Source organism: Aulostomus chinensis, chromosome 13 (genome assembly GCF_037954235.1).
Source record: "Aulostomus chinensis isolate RoL2024-O1b breed Wild chromosome 13, RoL_Achi_v1.0, whole genome shotgun sequence".
Taxonomy (NCBI): Eukaryota; Metazoa; Chordata; class Actinopteri; order Syngnathiformes; family Aulostomidae; genus Aulostomus; species Aulostomus chinensis.
In genome coordinates this window covers 18,206,902-18,227,198 of record NC_141332.1, presented here as the reverse complement: position 1 = coordinate 18,227,198, position 20,297 = coordinate 18,206,902, and the positions used below count along the sequence as shown (strand labels likewise).

Genomic DNA, 20,297 nt, shown 5'->3' with positions numbered 1-20,297 from the left:
ATTTTGGCGGTCGAAGGTCAAGGTCATTGTCACTTCACAAAAACGTGATGTCTCGACAAATTCATTCATATATAGAACAAACATTCGCTTACAGATGAGGAGTTTTTATTTTCCTGGTTAAAGGGCAAAGGTCACTGGGACTACACGAGTTCATGCGTTAATAACTGTGACAAAACTTCACTCTAACACCATGACTTGATGACTTTAAATATACAGGTCAGCTGTAGTGTAACCTTCTACGATTCACACTTTACTAACCACATTCATTGCCATATTAGTAACACTTGTTATTGGTTTTTTTGGATTGAATTCTCTTGAACTCTCCACCACATTCAGTATATTATGAGTCTGGAAAAAGCATGCATGTGAAGTATATGTGGAGGAATGAAACCTCAATGAAGAGTTTTCTTTCCCCTTTCCCCATTTTAACTCTTATTTTTTTCATGCAGGAAGCCAGTTTGAACAGAGTGAGAGCCGACCATATCGGCACATTCCTCACGACATTGTTTGTCATATAAAATACAGACGAAAATAAAGGCAAAAGTGTAATACTCCTTTATTAGTCGTCAGCGCCCACCTCTCATCCGTTCCACTTCTGTATCGCGAAATTCTCTTTTTTAGGGGGTCCATTTTGAGATGAAAGGAAGAAATCAGTTCTGGTGCTGCAACCATTGAGCGATTTATAAAAAGGTTGCCATTTCCCGAAGACGTTCTCAGAGCTGCCTGTCGTGTCACGTTCAGGGCCAGTTGGAGTTTCATCGATGTGGTGAACACTCTAGAGCGTTTCAGACCTCCGGATGGTCGGAGATCCTCTCACAATTCCCCAATTTCCGTCCCAAGTGTTTTAGAATTATTTTCAAAATGATGAAGCCTACAAAAAAAAAAAAAAAACGCATGATGGAAAAACAACTCGTTCTTTATCTGGCCGTCATAGATGTGACGGCACCAATGCCTGAGATGAAAGTGGTGAGGGATGGATGGAAGAGAAGATCTCTAAAATGCTTTAAAAGAGGACGAAGGGCAAGACTGCGCTTGTAGTCGACACCGTGGAGAATCAGGTGATCCGAGTGTTACTGCTGGGCAAGTGGAGGTGCTGGGAATCAAGCGATGAAAACGGAGGCCGTGAAACTGCGTGTGAATATAAAGGGTGAACAGCAGAAATGGATGAGAGCTGGAACACGCAGCAGTAAATCAGCCCACGATTTGATTAATTAAAGGCAATTTGATTCAATGTATAAAAATGAGAACGTTTTTCTCGCTGTGGATGTTAAATACCAGACGGATGTTTTGATGATGAAAGGTAGGTCGCGATTTTCTTAAAAAAAAAAAATTACCTTTTATTTTTCAAATCACATCATGTAATTCCTTCAACTTTTCATTTTGTGTTCAATCCACAACCGAGGCCACTTTTCCCAAACTGATAAAAGGTAATTTACCCTTGAGAATGATGAATTTAAGACAGAGAGGTTTAAAAAAAAAAAAAAGTGGCTTCATCTTCATCATATCGAACTTGTTTTAAATTAATCAAATCACTTGATAATTTAATGCCCTTTTTTCCCTTTTTTAGATCTTTTTTTTTTTTTACTGCTCCACTTTTCTTTTTTTTTTAATTCACATGCATTTTTTTATCACCTCCATTAACTTTTCTAAGTTCCAGGCCTCCTGTGTTATCAGATGAATATTTGCTGACCAGTCCTTCTAATGAAAATTAGTTTGAGCATAAAAAAAGCCAGTTACACTTCTCCCTTTATGATTTTACAGGGATTTAAAAAAAAAAAAAAACTTTATTCATTAAAAACAGACAGCAGTCAGGGTCCTCATGTGACTCCATCTAGGTCGATAATTCCATCTAGACCAAATTTGGAGGAAATAGGTTGGACCGACAAACCTGAACATGAATCCAGGGAATTCAGGAAAACTGCAGATTTCATGACTCCTGTTCAAAATGAAAATGTCGTTCATACAGCGCCAACTATTGGCCGGTCTCTGCAATTGTGTCTTCCTGTGTGAGGCTCAAGCTCACCGTGCCCTGCGGTTGCTTTAACCCTTACAGTTTCTGAACAGAAGAGCAGTTCAAAGTTGCTGCAGAGCTGGTAGGAAATGGGCTCGGGACAGATGCAGTGGTCACAGCGCCCCCTTCAGGTTGACTAACCTGAGTGAAATAATCAACACCGACTTAACCGAGCAACCGACTGCAGCGCAACTGACAAACATTATCTGAAAAACAAAGTGATAACTTCTGTGCGGCCTGGTTCAAACATGAAAGGGAGCAGATTCTTTAATTATTGAGCAGAATTTGAAATGGCAGAAAAAAGATTCCCAGTTTGAAATGATAGCGGTTAAACACATTTCTACCCAGGGACATAAAAAATAAAAAAGTTTGACATTCATGATGAATGCAGTGAGCCAAAATGTAAAAGTTGCTTGAGGGAACTCAGAGCGCGCACACGTTTCATCAAGTTGACTTCAGGCCGAATCTCAATGTGATGACGTGAGCGTCAGAGGAGGTTTTTGGATCTGCGCATTTGCAAGTTTTGTTGCTGTAGTTGTTTTTTTTATACTGTCTGAACTCCAGATTTATTTTTTTTTTAGCAGAGAATCTGAATTATAATAATCTGACATTACAATGTTCCTCGCACTTCCTGCCAGGAGCCGTTTCCTTTGCCACGTTCCTGCTCGGGCCATAAAAGTTTTTCTGACTTTTTTTCGACCTCGGTATTTTTCAAATTCAAGTTATGTCCCTGCTTCAGATAATTGCTCCATGGAATTCTCAAATGCTGACACCCACACCTTTAATCATAGGTTTTCATTTAAATTCTTCTTTGTCTCCCTAGCCTGACAGAACCTTCGACCTGCAGATCGGCCAGCCCACGGTGTCCTACTTCCTCAAGCAAGCGGCGGGCATCGAGAAGGGGGCTGCAAAGACAGGTGAGCTTTGTGGCAGCACTTATGTGTCTGCTTTCACACCAATTTTCCCCCACAGAGCGGATCCACATCTCTCTCCGTGGGCTCGGTTTGGAGCTTTGCTCTGATTGATGTTATATTCATTACATGCACGGGAATGAAGTGGAAAAGGTAGGGTATTAGGAAAAGAGAATTATGGATTTCCTCCTTTTATGCTGGAAGCTACAGTATCTGCAGCCTTTATGCAGATGTCGACTCCTAATACCACTGACACACACACACACACACACACACACACACCACTAACACACTGTGCCTCTTTTTATGCCAACCTTTTCTTTGTACATTTATTGCATTTTTCATTCACTTTATTCACACTCTTGTCATCTCTTTTATGTGTTTGAAGGCCATGAGACTGCGGGGCTGGTGTCTGTGAGAGCAATATATGAAATCGCCCAGGTGAAAATCCAGGATGAATGCTTCCAGAAGAGGAATACCTCCCTGGAGAAGGTCGTCAAAACCATCATCGGCTCAGCTCGCTCGATGGGCATCAAGATTGTCAACGAGTAAGTAGGCAACCCGGGACTCATTAATCTGAAGTGGGACCACTAGCTGCTCCTGGTGGCCCACAACAAGGGGAGTGTTGGATTCTCTTTAAAGGAACAACCACTCAAGGTTTCCTTCATGGAAAGCCGCATCTTGGTTCAGTGTGTCGATGTTGCTATGCCTCTCAGCAGCCACTAGAGGTCAGCTGGGAGGACATAAAAAGTGAGAGTTCTTTGTAAGCGCCACAGAATATTAGAACTGACTGGGTGTAAAAGCCCCACAATAGAATGTATCTGTAACAACTTTGAAAAGTGCAAAAAAAAAGAAGAAAAAAAAAGTTCTGCGCTAAAAATTGAACTTTAGATGGTACATTTAACACAAAAAACAGCAAAGAATTACCATAAATATATCAGGAAAAAGGCCGAGACAGACACCTTAACAAGCTGATAAAACATCATCTCTAAGCTTCTCAAATATTAAATATCTAAATAACAGGTGTGACATCCCTACCCCCTCCCATAAAACTACTGTCAAAGCGCCACCTATGTTTATGTCATCATCCACAGTAGTTTTGCTTGATTTATTTCATCATTTGAGCACAACCAAACCCCTTCACTCAGACTTTGTCCTCGGTTAATGACATTTTCTCCAGAATCCCTCACTCCGCCATACTTAAAAGTTAACATGTCCTGCGGCACATTATGATTTATTGAGACTTTTGTCTGTGGAGGAATGAGTATCTCTTCTTCTTCTGCAGTAGATTTCTCCTCACGCGGTTGAACGCTGCTGCGCTGCGGCCAGAAAGATTTGATCTGTTTGAGTCTGGGGGCAGTGACACCAAAAGAGGGATCTTCAAAGCGCTTGATGGTATTAAACATCCACCGGAAATATCCGAATGAAACCACGCAAATTAAAGTGGAGCTCTTTCACATCACAGTTGGGTAATAACATGATAGTAGGATATCAGGAGGTAATTAGCAGGTAAAAACTGGTTATTGACAAACGGGTGCCTCACCTGCAGTTTATATAATATGACAATAAGAAGCCAAAATCAAAGGGTGAAAATGTGGAAAAGCATTTGAAGATATTTACGATCCAAAGCTTTTTTAGTTCAGTAAAACTTTGGTAACAAACAAAATAAAATGTTTATATCAGTGTAATACTTTGATTCAAATGCTAATGTGGAGATATTAGTGGGTGATGCACTAATAATGGTTGTTTATTTTTCTCAGTGTTATACACTTCCACTGGCGTTGCGCCATCAAAGCCCCATTCAGTTCTCAAGTGTTCGTTATTCCTCCTTCCTGACGTTCTAATCATTCATCCGAGGTAAAACTGTAGAAATTACACGTTTATCGCTGCGACCTGGAAACACTTGTAGTTTCTGTGTCCCAGCTATCCTAAAAACAGGTATATTGACATTTTGCCACCGTGATTCATCGGTTATTCTTTTTTGTGCTTTTTTTTACTTTCCCCCTCTTCCTCTCCAGACTGTCAGCTGAGGAATGTGAAGCCTTCTTGATACAGAGAGAAGAGAAGTTGAAAGCTGACGAGGCCGCAGCCGCAGCCGCAGCCGAAGCAGCCTCGAAGAAATGAAGACACCCCCCCCCACCACCACTCGCTCACTCATTCCTCTTTCTGATCCTTTTATAACACTTGTACCCCAGTCAGAGCAACTACACTGTTTATGTTCGACACCTCAGATCTGAATAAACACCCAAATGCAGTAAATGCTTCCTTTGCATCCTTTTGTACGTCTCCAGTTCGGTTCCATTTTCAAACGTTATTAGATTTTTTCCCCCCTTCCTACACGTTCAAAATATTTATGATCCTGAGCCCTGTGTTTCCACTGAACCCAGCTAGTGAAAGTTTAATTGCTTTATCACGGAGGGATTTGTACATTCAAACTCTTTGATGTTAAATCTATTATTAACACTTCTTGAAGCAAGTTGGCTTTCTGTCAGATTCTGCAGATGTTTCCCTGCGTATCACGCTCACGTCACATCAATCTGTGGAGTTAATTATTGTAGACGTCAGCTGGAGTTCAACGGTAACTTTTAATTTGCCGTTAGATGTCATTGTTTGAGATAGCGCTGCGACTAAGATTACTTTTTAACCTGTGATGATTTCGCTGATTGCTTTCAGGATGAATCGATGAATTATATTTTCTTTTAAAGAAAATGTGAAATCTTTAGCACAGTTTCCCAGAGCACAAAGCATTAAAAAAAAAAAAAGCAATTCCTCTTTTTCTGTCATAAATAAGATTAAATGATTCATTATGACGGATGTAGTTTCTTATCGACTGATTGGTGAGGTCTCATGTTGTTCGTTAAAACGAAACTAGCGCTGAAGTTATTTTTCATCAATCTGTTTATCACCGAATATTGGATGTGTTTGTCAGACAGAAGTCTTTTGTAGCAGTCACCTTGCACTTGGTTTTTCACAGTTTACTAAAAATGATTTAATTGCCCAAACAGTCATTAATGAAAAGAATCGACTCTGAAGGGGTCACGGTTAATTATCTGAGATTGTTTCAAGATGGCGTATTAATCGCAGCGTTTAGATTTTGATCATTTCAGTCACATTCTCTGTGTCATGTAACTCTTAAACAGTCTGCGTCTTTATAATATGTCAGGCTAGCAATGTCCTTCCTGCCCTCTTCATAACCTTTCCTAAGAGGACCTCTTACGCAACTGATCCTTCCTTTTCTTCTCTCTACCAGAAGATGGCGGCAGTCAGCTGTTGAGCGTCCCTCCCCTGCTCGTCTCCTGCTGCAGAACAAAATGTGCAGAGACTGTAAACTATAATTTGTGGGGCTTCGCCGTGCAAGTTATATTGAATTATCTCCTCGATGGTACACAGTGGCCGTGCAGGAGTTCTTGAAAGAAAGTAAAAGAATGAAAGGCAATTCCACCCTCCATCTTCTCTTTTGTCTATTAAGATTTACAAAAGGATTCGTGTGTGTTTTGAGTTTGGTGCCATTCATCTTGTGGCAACAGCATCAATTTGTCCCACATCCCTTTTTACTGTACCTCTAATTTTAGCCTCCCCTCACTCTTTCTTTGCCCCCCTCTTTTTCTCTCTCTCTCTCTCTCTCTCTCTCTCTCTCTCTCTCTCTCCTTGTCTCTATCTCCCTCCAGCCCCCCTCCCTCCCCGAGCCTTGTGAATGGATGCTGAGAATAGACTGGAGGAGCTCTTGAGCAGGAATGCCTATATATGGAGTCTTACACCACTGTGAGCGCTGATAGTTGCAGGTACATCCAGTGAATGTGGGCAACTGTGATTTGTAAAGAGAAGTGGGGAGGAGGAGGAGGGGGTTATATACCTACTATTGTGTGCGTGTGTGCATCATCAAAAAGGTGGGAGGCCAATTTTGTATGCGCATGCTCATACGTAAAAACCTCGATGCCAAGTGTGTGCGTCAGTCTGAGTCAGATAGTGTCTCATTCTGTCTCGTCATGTGTGTGCGTCAGTGCTGTTGCTGAGCGAAACTCGCTCCAGGGGAAGAAATGGAGGAGAGTGTATGGGAGGGAGGAAAAGAGGCAGGATGGCGCTATGATGAGGAGGATGAGGGGGCCCGACTATGACGACACAAATGCATCAGCCGCATTAAGTGCACTTTAATATAAATGCATTTGTATGACAATCAAATACACTTATAAGCAACACAATAGAACACTGGTCCACAATGTCCATTCTGCAGTAAGATGTTTTGAATATACTCCATTTTATCCAATAAAAATCTCATATATACAGACCAATAACTGCTTCATAGAAATGTACAAATGTGTACAACCTTCCTGAAAAGAACATTTGCCCATATTTAAACCTAATGCATATGCATTAATCTTTTTCAAATACCACACGTACAATAGTATAATTTTACACATGTATATTATCTTAGCCGTTAATAGCTAGAACGTAGGAATCAATCCTTTACTTGACCGTAGACAACTCTACGTGAGCATGTCGACACCATGGGAATAGTACCATTCTCAACCCGTGTCGCTTGGTAACTTAATAGAAATAGCATCCCATCCCTATATTCATTTTTTAAAACAAAACTTTTGTATTGTAACCCCTCTCAAAAAAGAAGAATCGCTCATTCACATAGTCAATTGTGCCTCACTACACTGCACTCCAGCGGAGCACTGATGTAATCGTCCATGTTGAATGGACTTGGATAAAGAGTTCAGCAGGTCAGCACCGTTTCAGGCACACAGGAGCCGCTATAAGCTGCCAGCATTGCAAATATTGATGCTGCAGGAATATCCAGCCGACCGCCCTCAGGCCAGGAGCGACCTGGGGAGCCCACATTCAGAGTCTAATGTACAGTACAATGTAGCAGTGGCATGATCAGAGCAATCCGGCAAACTTCCAGACGATCACTTGTTTGGTGTTTACATCTTTAAAGCAAAGCAATGGACACCGGTAACATTCTGGAGATCTTCACATGCCAGGATCTCTTCACATGTTTTTTTTTTTTTGTTTTGTTTTGTTTTTGTTTTGCTTGAACACCACATCGATACACAAGATTTTAGATGGAGAGATAAATATGAAATGTTAAAGGTTTGAAGCCGCAAACTCAAAGCTCAAAGTATCTCAGGTTTAAAGTTGGATTGAGTTTTGATGTAGCCTTGAAGTGTGCCGTCCAATCAGAGCTCAAGACAAGTTAGGAAAGCAAGAAAACTCTCCTGTTTTATCTATTGATCATCCTAAAGATATGAAACACTGTAAACATTTGACTTCCAATACATTTGAGGTTTGGGTTTGCGTTGCTGCACGTCAGGCAAAAGTGCTATATTTCATCTCCCTATTGAAATAGCAATAAATGAATGTTGGTTTTTTTTTTTTTGTTCACAACAGATTTTTCACTACGAGTGAATACAAATGCGTGTCTGTAAGTAAAACATCGCTTACAAGTTCAGTAAGGATCAGTCTGTCTGATCATAGCTCGTGTTACAGAGAAGCTGAGGGACGCCACATGGACTCAAAACCCAGTCAGTCATGAGTCCATGCGGTCGTACCATCATGTAAATGTTGCACCAGGTTTGTAGTAGTATACAGATAAATGACTGAACAAAAATATAAAGCCAATCTTTGTTCTCAGGAGACACGTAGGAAGTAAAGTCCTTAAATTGTATATACATTATGTATATTTATACACTTAATTATTTTTTACTTTTCAGTAAAAGGGTCTCCACAAAATATGACAATATGCCATACTTAATGAAGTAAGTCACAGACTTATTTTAGAACGGAGGAACACTTCCACTCCCATCTGAAAGACACAAAAAGAGGGAAAGAAGTTAGTGATTAGTCTTAAATTTAACAATTATTGGTGGAAATGAGGAAAAAGGGGCCGACTGGTACCTTTGTGGAAGCACTGTGGCGATGGATGACACTGGAGTTGATACAACTCAGGTTGTTGCCCTAAACCAGGGGCGATCGAGGCACCTGCCCCAAACATGGGTTCCAGGACGGCCAGTTCCTCCAGGAGGGACTGAGTGCAAGACACGGCAGGCGTGGAGGTGGCAGGGCTCGGGGAGGCAGTGAGGATGAGCGGAGGGGAAGCTGGGATGGAGGAGCAAGAGGACACAGGAGATGACACCACCTCGATCTCCATTGCTTCCTCCGCCAGCCCCTCCGTCGTTGCCCCGGCCTCGGCAGCCACAGTCTCCCCGCAACCGGCCATGGAGTTAGATTGCGACGATTGGACGCTACAGAAATGGCCCGCTCCCTCAAACTGGGAGGGTTGGTGCCAGCACACTGGGGTCTGAGGAGAGATTGGGCTGGAGGGGTTGGGAAGAGGGGAGGTCAACGGGGAAGGAGAGGAGAGAGTAGGGGACTGGGGAGGAGCGTACTCGTCTTGGAGGAGGTTTTCTAGGATGTTCTCTTCAAACAGAGAGTCGTCATCATCAAGGAACATGGGAATGTCCAGACCTCTCCATGCTTTGATGGGATAAAACTCCCTAAGCATGTGGACTGAATCAGCATCAGTTGTTTCTATGGCAGGGGACAGGAAGGGGGAGGGAGGGGAGGATGAGGGTGACATGGACGGGGGAGAGAGTTTGGACAAGAGTGGATCAAGATAGAATCCCTCTGCCAGTGAGCTGATATGCTGGGCCAGGAGGGAGATTTCTGCCCTCTCCTTCTCCCTCTCTCTCTCCAGTGAGAAGAAGGAGAGGCAGGGCTGTTTACCAGGTGAGGCCTCAGGGGTGAGGAGGCCCTCAGGGGGACACTGAAGAGGCCCCAGTGGCACATCTACGTACAGTGGACCCCGTACCTCGGGAAGAGTCATCACTGTACAGTCGCCGTCTCCAGGGCTGTCAGGCGTGGGGGGCAGTTTCTCGTACAGAGAGCCACTGCAGGGCTCCACAGGGAAGAGGAGGTCTGTGGACAGGGCTGGTAGTGTGAGGGGGAGCTTGGTGGACAGAGTGGTGGGGGGAGCAGGGCTGGAGGCAGTAGTTGGTGGGGCTGAGGATGTCGAGGGGGCCAAGGAGGTGGTGGCGGAGGCAGTCGTAGCTGATGGAGGAGGTGTGGTAGTGCCGGTGGGGTCGAAGCTGAAGAGGGGTTCGCCGAATGGGAAGCTCGCCCCACAAACATGTGGCGTGTAGGGGGGTGTACACACAAACTCCTTTGTCTGCTGAGCTTGTGAGGTGGGCACAGGCGGGAGGGGCAGGGGGAGAGCCGGCAGAGGAGGATCGAGCTGGAATGAGGGCGGCAGAAGAATGTTCTGGGTTAAAAAGTCTAAGTCTGCTACTGTTTCAACGGTGACAGGGGTGGGAGAGGACGCAGCTGAGGGGCTTTCGATTGGATGCTGCTGGAACAGGCTTTCTTCCTCCAGAGAGGAGATACTGGAGCGAGGGTCACCCTCCAGCTGCATGGCCTCAGCTGCAGAGCTCCCCGGTTCATCAGAGGAACCCACGCTGCAGCCAGCAGTGCTGAAGTCGAAGGACTGGCCGGACAGGCCGCTGCTGCCCGGGGTGAAGACTTGGTCTGGGCTGGAAAGAGTTTCTGGGGACTGGAGGCTGAGACTCTCCTGCTGAGTGGCACCAGAACCTAGAACCAGGGTCAGCTGGGTCTGTTCTGAGCTGAGCTGCTGACGCACTGACCAAGCCTCAGACTCACTGAAAGGGAACAGAAGAAGGAGAGAGGAAGTGAAGCTGTGGTCCTTCATTGAATTACTCAGTCTTCTATCTACTAATGGATCAGTGACTTGGTTTAGAGGAGGTGGAGCCCACCTGATGATGTAGTTGTTGCTGCTGATGGGGAATTCTCCAGGCTGCAGCTGGAGCACCATGTAGAGCCAAACCCACGACTGGTCTTGAGCTTGTACACGCACCACCATTTCAGCTCTGCCTTCTCCTCCCTCTCTCACTGGTGAGAACAGTCACAGCACACGTTGGCATCAGTTTGTAATCCTATTAATCATCGTAGTGATTTTCACTGTGTGGATGTGCCAGTGGGCACGATGTGAGTGGGCACGCACGGTTGTAATGTGGCGTGTAGGTATGTGTGAGTACACTTACATAGGCTGCGATGCTGAGCGGAGGCATGTGACAGATCCTGTGGGTGGAGGAGGCTGTACCAGGAGCAGGAGCGTAAGGCTGTCACATCAAAGCCAAGATACGCGCTCACACTGCAGGGGAGAGTGGGCGGCGATGCGTTAGCAGAGTAATAGTTTGACACTTCGTTGATCACAAAAACATTTATACAAACAGGTGGGAGATATTTGTGTGAGCTCACCTGTCCTGGGCAGCTTGCAGCCTCATGTCCCGGCCGTGCTGGGAGTGGAAACAGGCCAGGAACAAGTTGGTGTCAGCCAGGGGAGAGGTAGACGTGGACTCGGGGCTGGGGCGGGTTGGGTGGGGCTCCAAAGGTGAGCAAAAACAAACCCAGACAGGATTTGAGGTCCAGTAGGATCCCGCAGCAGAAGAGGAAGGGGGAGAGAGGCAGCGAGCTCGGATCAGAACTAGCTTGTTCCCAGCACTCTGCCTCCGCACCGACTTGGAGGTGTTGAAACGGCAGCGGAAGAGACAATCTGTACAGATGGCGGAAGATTTATTACTCACCACACTGAGGCTAAACATTGTAAAGTGTGTGATTCCTCCACATCCCTGTTCTTACCTGTCTCGGCTGAGGTGGAGGATGACAGGTTGGTCCTCATGATGAAGTGATCAGAGGCATCGATTATATCATACACGCTGTCTCCCTGAGCCACCAGATCCACCTGACCCAAAACACCAAAACTACTATTAATGAGGCTCGACCCTTAACACATCTAGATGAGTAGAGACCGGTGGAGGCTCACCATGGAGTGTCCCAGGTGCTCAGAGACGCTCTCTGACAGGTACAGGAACTTCCCTTCCCCGGTCAGCAGCATCAGAAACCCCGGGAGCGCCTGCATCAACTCTGACAGCTCTTGGAAAGACAGAAATCTCTCCTCACTAGCAGCAGTTCCAGCTTCTAGGGGGGAAAAAAGAGAGAGAAGAGAAGCAGAAGAGGTTAATAAACTGATTTGACAAGTAAGAACATGATGCAGCAGAAGAGTCTGCAGTGTTTCAGCACCACGGACAGCGGTGCGGCTGATTGCATGATGCAGAACCGTTTCAGCACCACGGACAGCGACGTGTTACTCTAAAACGCCTCCATCAGCTGCTGAATCCAACATTAGACGCTAAATAATACCCCCCCCCCCAAGTGTTTGTCATTAAGAACTCGATTTAAATCGAGACATTTGCACGAGATGTCACATAACACTTGTTGATCACGCAGCTGCGAGGAATTCAAGTGCGTCTATGCAGCAAGATACATCAACAGGTCGTTCGATTGAGTAAATTACCTTGAGTGAAGAAGACGGATTTCCTGGTGTACATGCAGGCGAGTGACATGATGTGCAGGTACGAGAGCCGCGCTTTATCTGCATCAGAGATGGGCAACAAGTCCTTCAGGTTCCGGATCTCTGCGTTGATCTGGTCCCGTCGAGCCTTGGATGCTCCCTTGGTTGAGCGGTACATTGTGGCCGGTGGTTGAAATTCCTCCGGGTCTAAGTTGCGGTGTTGTGCGCGGAGTGTCGGTGAAGGTCGTGCCTCGGCTGGAGTGCCCTGCCTCCGAGGTGTGTGAGGAGACAGGTGGTAGAAGTGCTGAAGCTCTCAGGTGTGTTATTGGACTTTCATCTCAGCCATTTGTGTCCAGAGTAAGGTTGAGAAACCTTCTCTTGTCAGGTCTGCGTCTTGCTTTAGTTCCTCCACAGCGTCCAGCTCGGATGCTGGCCCGCTGGATGTCTGTCCCCCCCTTCGGAGTGCAGGTGAATCGGCGGCTGTGGTAGCCGTCTCTCGCGCACAAGTCCGGATCCCGTAAATCTGGTTGAGGGACTCTGCTCGCCGGTCACTTATATAGCCTGGGACTCCGCCGGAGTAGGGGGGCTCCCAACGCACCAACACCGACGTAAAAGGGAGGGAGGGGGGCAGAGAAGAAGGGGGGTGAGGGGGATGGATACGTCTCATATCAGTGCGAGCGATGCTGGAGCTCTCCCCCTCCCTCTCCCGTGCCCTCTCCTTTCGGTGACTCTAACTCGACGTCAGCTCTTCCCTTTACTCGGTGATGACGTAGGGCTGAAATCGGGAGCTCCGGCGACGCAAAAAGCCCGATTTGGACAAAACCGAGTAAGGGGCGGAGCAAGCGTAAAACGTAAACGGAGTCACCGGACTCCGGTGTATTGGAGGAGGAGGAGGAGGAGGAGGAGGGAGGGAGGGAGGGGGGTATTTGTGCATAGGAAAGAGGTCTCTGTGTTTGTATGTCTGGCACCAGAGGTAGGCTATCATTGTTTGCCTGAACCTGTCGGTAAACATGGCAGCTCGTTAGGCGGCATGAAGCGATTTATTTTGACCAGATTGTTGGAAGATGGATCATGAAAGTCCTCGGTGATCCCTGAGCTGCTGCTGCTGCTGCAGGAGGTGGACATGGGTGCTCAGGCTGTTCCACATCCATCCGTTGCCTTTTATGAATGAAAATCAGTCATGTATTAATGCGTAAACATAAACAGATGTTTGTTTTTAACCCTTTACAACCACGTTAAGCTTAATTTTTCATGATGTTCTTGGTGCTTCCACCATGTGGAAGATGTCTGTATTCCTAAATAGTCCAATAAATGCGAGTTATTAACGAATTCAATGTGGGTTTTTTTCGTCCTGAAAAAAAACAAAACAAAAATCCTGGATTAAAAACTGACGTGTCCTGCAGGTTACCGCCGTTTAAGATCAATAGTTATTAATTCATTTTTATTTCTTTTTACAGCGCAACTGTCCTTTAATAAATGACGTTTGTGAGTGAGTCAGAGTCTGGTCTGTGTTACAATCGTCTCAAAGACTTCTGAGGCAGAATGAGGAGCGTTGAAGTTTTTTTATGAAAAAGAAATGACATTCATAAATAATGTGACGCGCGCGGGCGCCTGTGGTGCAACCTGCAGACCCGTAGGTATACCAGCCTCTCACGTGAGGTGGTGGTGGCGGTGGTGGTGAGCCCCTCTGTTTCTAAAAATAGACTACATCGGTGACCGACAGAAGGTCTGCTAGCCCACCCCCCACCCCACCGCCGCCCACCTCCAATCGCCCTATTTATAGAGGAGGAGATTTCAATTTTCACCAGAAATAGTAGCATTGTGTACTTGACATTCGAAACCGGACACACAAACACACACACACACACACACACACACACACACACACACACACACACACACACACATTTTCAAGAAGGCTATTTTCACACTGATTTTATGTATTTATAGATACACACATACACAGATACATAGATATAGGTATAGATACGTTTTGCGCTTCCTCTCCTTTGAGGTCTGTGTTTGTTGTTGTTCTTGCTGGATGACTGCACCATCCCTCCGTCCTCCTCCCTGGCTGATTTTCTTTATTGTTTCCTACCAATTTGGCAGCAGAATGTTGAATTTGGCCCTTAAAGCTACAGAAGTATTATCAATATGTATAATTGTAATTTGCTGCATACTCAAGGTTGTGGAAAGAGAGAGAGAGAGAGAGAGAGAGAGAGATGTGAGTCTGTGGGCTCATCTGCACATCACATGGTGGAGCAGCGCCTCCAGAGTAGAGACATCACACAGCAGCTAAAGTGAGAACCTGCTGTGACAGCCCAGTGACATCAGTTTTCATTTTGACGGTCGTCACACTCACTCACTAGTGCAGCTCATTGACATAATTGTACAGGGTGTGCAAAATCTCCCTTTTAATCTGCCTCTGACTAACATTGAGTCGCTCTCTTTATTTCAGGTACATCACATAAGACTTGATCTGCTTGACGCGGCTCTGCTTCTTCAGAGTGATGCAATTCTCCTCCTTCTGGCTTTAATCTCAATTACGGCGAGAAAGTGCCATTTCAGGTGAGGATAACAGTTAGCGGGTGATGCCATGAGTTTGGTTCAATCTGCTATTCAGGATGATTCTCATCACTTTGACATTGAATATCTACTGTGCTTTAGTTGATAATTAATGCTACTGTTGTAATTACAAAGGCGGCACGGTGGTGCAGTGGTCAGCACTGTCGCCTCACAGCAAGAAGGTTGTGGGGTTGGAGCCCGGCTCGGGCAGGGGATCTTTCTGTGTGAGTCTCCATGTTCTCCCTGTTCCTGTGTGGGTTCTCTCAGGTACTCCAGCTTCCTCCCACAGTCCAAAGACATCAAGAGGGGACGAGGCTGATTGATACTCTAAATTGACCGTAGGTGTGACTGTGAGTGTGAATGGTTGTCTGTCTCTATGTGTTGGCCCTGTGATGGACTGGTGACCTGTCCAGGGTGAACCCTGCCTCTCGCCCGAAGGCTGCTGGGATAGACTCCAGCCCCCCCCCCCCCCCAACCCTTAACAAGATAAGCAGTAGAAAATGGATGGATGGATGTAATCACTAAATATTTACCTTTATCCATATCACAAAGATGGAACAGGGCTCCTTATAAATTAATTTTGCGGAGCACCCCAGGGCCATGTATTTAGTCTCACATGGGTTCCCTCGAACAGGATTGTAACATTTGGTGTGGATTATTACCATAAATAAACTGCTTAGGCAAACAAAATTTCATGAGGTTTAAAAGTTTTGTTTTGAAGGACAATTGTCACAAATTAACAGCATTTTTTTTTTATTTTTGAGTCTTAAATGCTGTCCTTCAAAGTGAAAGGCTAATGTTATGCTAACAAACTACCTCATGAACGGATGACTTCCGTGTTGCCGTTACTAGCTTCATGCTTCTGCTGTTCTCCCAGTTAAGTTGTTAAATATTTGCCAGAACCTCTGTTGTCTTGTTTAGCTACTTGTTAACAGACTTCATTTTTATTCACATTAAAAAGCAACAATTCACATACAAGGAATTTACTGATGTATTTTATGTCGTACAACAAAATATTAGATACAGTTGCATGAACCACAGACTTATTTCCTATTGTTTTGTACTTCAGAAAACTGTATTTTCTTCAAGTCCATCAGAGACAGCATTCAAAGCTGTAATAGAGACACTTTTCACACAATATTCTGACATTATAAAGACCAGTGGATCAATTAAACCATCAGCTGGATGGATGTGTTGTGCATGCATCCCCATCTCCACAGACATGAGGATGCATCCACAACACTTTGGATCTGGTCTGCTGAGGAGAATCTTTCATTGGCTATGCCAGTGTTCTCACTTTCCTAATCATGCAAACCTGCTTGAATGCATTTCTAGAATCAATCCTGAGACTTAATAATGTTGTCTGATGATGAAAATGTCTAAAAACAAATACTTGTGTTTAGTTTCATGTGTGCTCAGGCTGATATTGTTACACGCCTGCTACAAAATCTCCATCTCTGCTGTTAGCTGGTCAGCTGCAGTGTTTCTGTCTGACACGTGGACATGTTTAATTTACGTGTTAGATTCCTCACTTTGTGTCTAGTAAACGTTCTTTTCTTTACGTGTTTATTTTCTCATTCGGGGAACATGGCCTCCTATGCTATAGTTGTAACGGTTTCAATTGTTTGTACACTCTGATTTAATGTTTTAATCTATTTTTTATCCGTTCGTTAACTTTCTGCTAATGTGAATAAGCCGTCTGTTTCATGCAGCTGCATGGAAAACTTCCGACTGCGTTACGGTGCGTCATCTTCTCCAACATCTACATTTTCTTGTTCCCTCGGCTTCTGCACGACGTGAATTGTATACCACAAAACCTGCAAATTCCCAATTCTTTCCATGACTTCCCAAAGCCTCCGTTTCTTATTGACACGTACATTTTTCTTATCTTTCAGACACTCAGTTACGTGTGTTGATTGACATTGTACATAAATCCAGCAATGTTGCATTCAAATTATTTTGCGTCACTGTAACTGTCATCTTTGGAAACACACATTCGCACCAAAATATAATCACAATGCTGTTAGTTTAATAGCCATTTTCTTTTTAAGTGAAAAGGTTTAAGATTGATTATTTTCTTACTAATTTTGCCCAAAAACATTTTGGTCAGAACAAAAGAAAACTGAATTGCCATTGCGGTTAGTTTAATTTGGCGGAACGGTTCCGTTCTCGGACCTCGTGTCCGTCTATGAGCATAAATAGAAATTCCGAAGTCAGAAAGGGCGCCAGCAGTGGCCTCCGTAAGATCCAGGACTGAAGCTGCAGCTCTGACAGCAAAGGTGACATTGATTAGGTCAAGATATAAAAGAGGAGTTGGGATACAGAAGAAATGAAACAGCTTGAATTATGGCACCTGGAAAGAGAGAGTGTGGAAGGAGATAACTGGGTCTTCCGGCTTGGATCACCTGATCATCAGATGATACATCAGGGCTGAGCTGAGGCTGACTTTGTGGCCCTGAACGAGACCCATTCTCCATTTCTTCCTCTTTGCTAAGATAATCCATCTCTTGCACAGGTGAAAAATACCAAGATGACATTTAAAAGTCACAATCCCACGGGCTTTCCTCATAATTGGGTCAATAAAGACCAACCTAAATCCTGTAGAGCAGATTTAGACAATGAACATGAATTTTATTGTGGTGCTTATTTCATAAAAGTAGGGGTTCATAAATTTCAGTAAAGATTTTAAAATCTCTTAAAAAAAAAAAAAAAAGGCCTCATAACTGACTCCATTATTTTGGAATTCCTGAGCTGAGTGTTTTTGGAGCCGCTGCCTCAAAGGATAGATTCAACTACAGTCACGTCCCCGATGAACAAATCTGTTTTATTTACTTAGCACCAAATCATTACAAAGGTCATTTCATGTCACTTTACAAATAGAGCAGAACCAGAAGTGCGCAATTTAAATGAATTTAGTTGTAAGAGACCCAACAATTCCCCATGAGCAAGCACTTCTGCGACAGTGGTGATGATGAAAAGCGGAGCAGACCCGTGCGGTCCAAGTAAGGACAACATCCATAGTCCTGCTCTTTAAATAATGAATTTGAAAGTTCATCTGGTTACTTTGAGTTGAGGCTTCAGCTCTCTAAGTTACTCTAATTGAAGGAATTGCTGGTCAAATTTTCACTGAGTGTGATTTTAGTCGAAAATCCCTTCTTCGTTTCAGCAGAAGGATAAACTCAGGGAGGCAATTTAGTAGGAAAACCAACTGTTTCAAGTTAGTTGGATTTGCTTTATGATGAATGGCTGAATTTCAAAAGTTCCCCAGAGCACATGATGATTGTCACTGAATTGCGGTGTGTTTGTGACGATTTCTGCTGTTGGACAACAACACTGCACTCTACATATGTTACTCACATTATTTACAAAGATTTCCAACCAAATCAGCGTTGATCCCTCTGAAGTAGCGGCTTCTGTGTTCTCCCTGCTCCCGTCTCCTGCTGCACCTGTGAATCTCCTTGAATTTGTGACTAAGCACACATCATATTCTCAAGATGTTAAGAGAAGGCCTTAAAAAAAGCGCTGGCAGACATTCTGTGGACAAAAATAGCACGCATTTTTATGCAGGAGCTACCAGAAGAAAAACACTCATAGTTGTTTCACTGGCAGTCTCGGAGGTACTTAAGCTGTCCCCATGTCCCACACACTCGATCATCTGAAGCATCGCCATTGTTGTGGTTGTCATGATAATCTCCGCCATTATGTGGTGGTATCATGGGGGGTTTGGGGGTGGGGTGGGGTGGGGTGTACATAGATGAGTGTCTCATCTCCCTGACAGCAAATGGACACAAATGAGTCCAATTAGCGGTCCATCTTTGTGCCAGGAATTTATTCTCTGTTTTCATTTAGCCGTATAACCCTCTTTAGATCAGTCACTCGCTCACAAACACATCAGCACATGAGGGATGTGTCTTGCATGTTTTGAGGATGGGGAGGAAGTAAAGCCAACAGGAGACACTCATGGAACCTGTCATTGTGGTTAAAGCACCCCCCCCCCCCCATCCGACCCAACAATCATATGTGCCTTTACTCATTCACTCACTCATTCCAGTAAGTTTCTCACTCAATCACCTCTTTTCTCTGTAATTTTTGGTTATGGACTCTCACTCACATTTTCAGTCATGATCGAACCACCAAACCAAAACTGTCAATGGAACACCTTACTCACTCATTTACTTACTCAGTACATTCACACAAACACACACACACACACACACACTCACACTCATTCATCAACAATCTGACATATACACACACACAGATATATCGGGCTGCAGTGGCGGGCAGCAGCTGGGCCGCCAACAGGCTTGACTTTCACAGCTCAAACGGCGGATGAGGGCCGAGCTTCATGTTCCTCCACAGCCTGAGTCATCATCACAGGGAACGGCGAGGAATCATCATCATCATCATCATCATCATCATCATCATCATCAGGCTCCGCAGCGACTCCATCACAGTGTGAGTTATGAAACTTTATTACAGATGGAGAGAGAGAGAGAGAGAGATTGTGTTTATCTTGAATGTAAAACAGGATATAAATAAATGACTTATTTTTGGAGCACTTGAGTGTGAAGAGTGCCCGAGGGGAGGGGGCGTGTATAGAATATACTTTCAGGCCAAACAAAAAGTGTGGTTCTCATGCCAGAGGTGAATGATACTTGTCCTTTCTCTCCAAGACGGTCTTTTCTCTTTCTGTTTATTTTTATACCCAGAGAGTCCAGGTCTGCGCTCCTCTTCTTGAAAAGAAGGAGATAATCTGTCGCCTAGCAACACCTCCCACTCCTGCATGGGAGCAGGAGCGAGATCGAACGTGGAGTAAAGAAAAGGATGAGAAATTTAGGTATAACCAGAGACGCATGGACGTTAGCATGTGAGATCTGAACGATCATAATGTGAAAGCGCCGTTATACACACTCATGCACTCCCAACACACACACAACTCTTGTCAGACTTGAGTGTTTATTTTGTAAGGAGCAGGAGCCATTAGCTTCAGCTAATCCTCCTACATACTGCACATCACATCTGTTGCAGCTCCCTCCAGGTAACAGAGTTTATCTCTCGCTTTGTCTTTCTTATTCTCACGATGTGTCTGGATTGTATTTATACATCAGTCCTCAGGAGCTACAAGATTTTGGAAAATGTAATGTTTATTATTGTATAAACTGTGTAAAAATAACATATTGATCCTTTTTTGTTGTTGTTGCTGTTGCTTATTTCCACTTCAGTCCTCTTGTCACAAATGTTTTTTACACCCATACTTATAAAGATTTATATTTATGTCATGTTTTTGGTTTGTTTACCTTTGCCCATCCTGTTTTAGCTGTTTTGCTGTTTGAGCTGGAGTCTAATTCCTCCAAACTTGAGCGACAAAGTTGTTTCTTCTTCTGCAGGAATTCATGACTTTCTCCCTCTGTTTGTTGCTTTCAGTTGGGGTCCTGAC

At 44.4% G+C, this 20,297-nt stretch overlaps 2 protein-coding genes across 3 annotated transcripts in view; one reads left to right on the top strand and one right to left on the bottom strand.

The window, feature by feature from the left end:
• Positions 1-5,201, top strand: part of mrpl11 (mitochondrial ribosomal protein L11) — a 38,052-nt gene extending 32,851 nt beyond the window's left edge. The window contains exons 4-7 of one of the 2 annotated variants that reach the window (XM_086222684.1): positions 2,835-2,928; positions 3,311-3,470; positions 4,683-4,779; positions 4,941-5,099. In XM_086222684.1, the coding sequence (XP_086078810.1) occupies positions 2,835-2,928; positions 3,311-3,470; positions 4,683-4,758 (330 nt within the window). In that variant the 3' untranslated portion in view covers positions 4,759-4,779; positions 4,941-5,099. Of the gene's footprint in view, positions 1-2,834; positions 2,929-3,310; positions 3,471-4,682; positions 4,780-4,940 lie in introns of both variants that reach the window. The other variant, XM_086222683.1, reaches the window with a different exon arrangement.
• Positions 5,202-7,069: 1,868 nt separating this feature from the next.
• On the bottom strand, positions 7,070-12,804 carry npas4a (neuronal PAS domain protein 4a). Its single transcript, XM_086222682.1, has 8 exons — positions 12,296-12,804; positions 11,765-11,919; positions 11,581-11,683; positions 11,200-11,494; positions 10,983-11,092; positions 10,695-10,830; positions 8,824-10,580; positions 7,070-8,731 (listed from the first exon to the last, which is right to left on the bottom strand). Exons 1-8 carry the CDS (start codon positions 12,468-12,470, stop codon positions 8,703-8,705), a joined length of 2,760 nt encoding a protein of 919 aa, XP_086078808.1. The 5' UTR covers positions 12,471-12,804; the 3' UTR covers positions 7,070-8,702.
• Positions 12,805-20,297: the final 7,493 nt, after the last annotated feature.

What these genes read in the sequence shown, in the direction of transcription:
- npas4a (XM_086222682.1), bottom strand. Translation starts at nt 12,470, where the DNA reads ATGTACCGCTCAACCAAGGGAGCATCCAAGGCTCGACGGGACCAGATC. An exon ending in ATCCGTCTTCTTCACTCAAG is followed by an intron (nt 11,920 to 12,295) that starts GTAATTTACTCA and finishes TTTCCCCCCTAG; the next exon opens with AAGCTGGAACTGCTGCTAGT. An exon ending in GCCACAGTGCTTCCACAAAG is followed by an intron (nt 8,732 to 8,823) that starts GTACCAGTCGGC and finishes TGTGTCTTTCAG; the next exon opens with ATGGGAGTGGAAGTGTTCCT.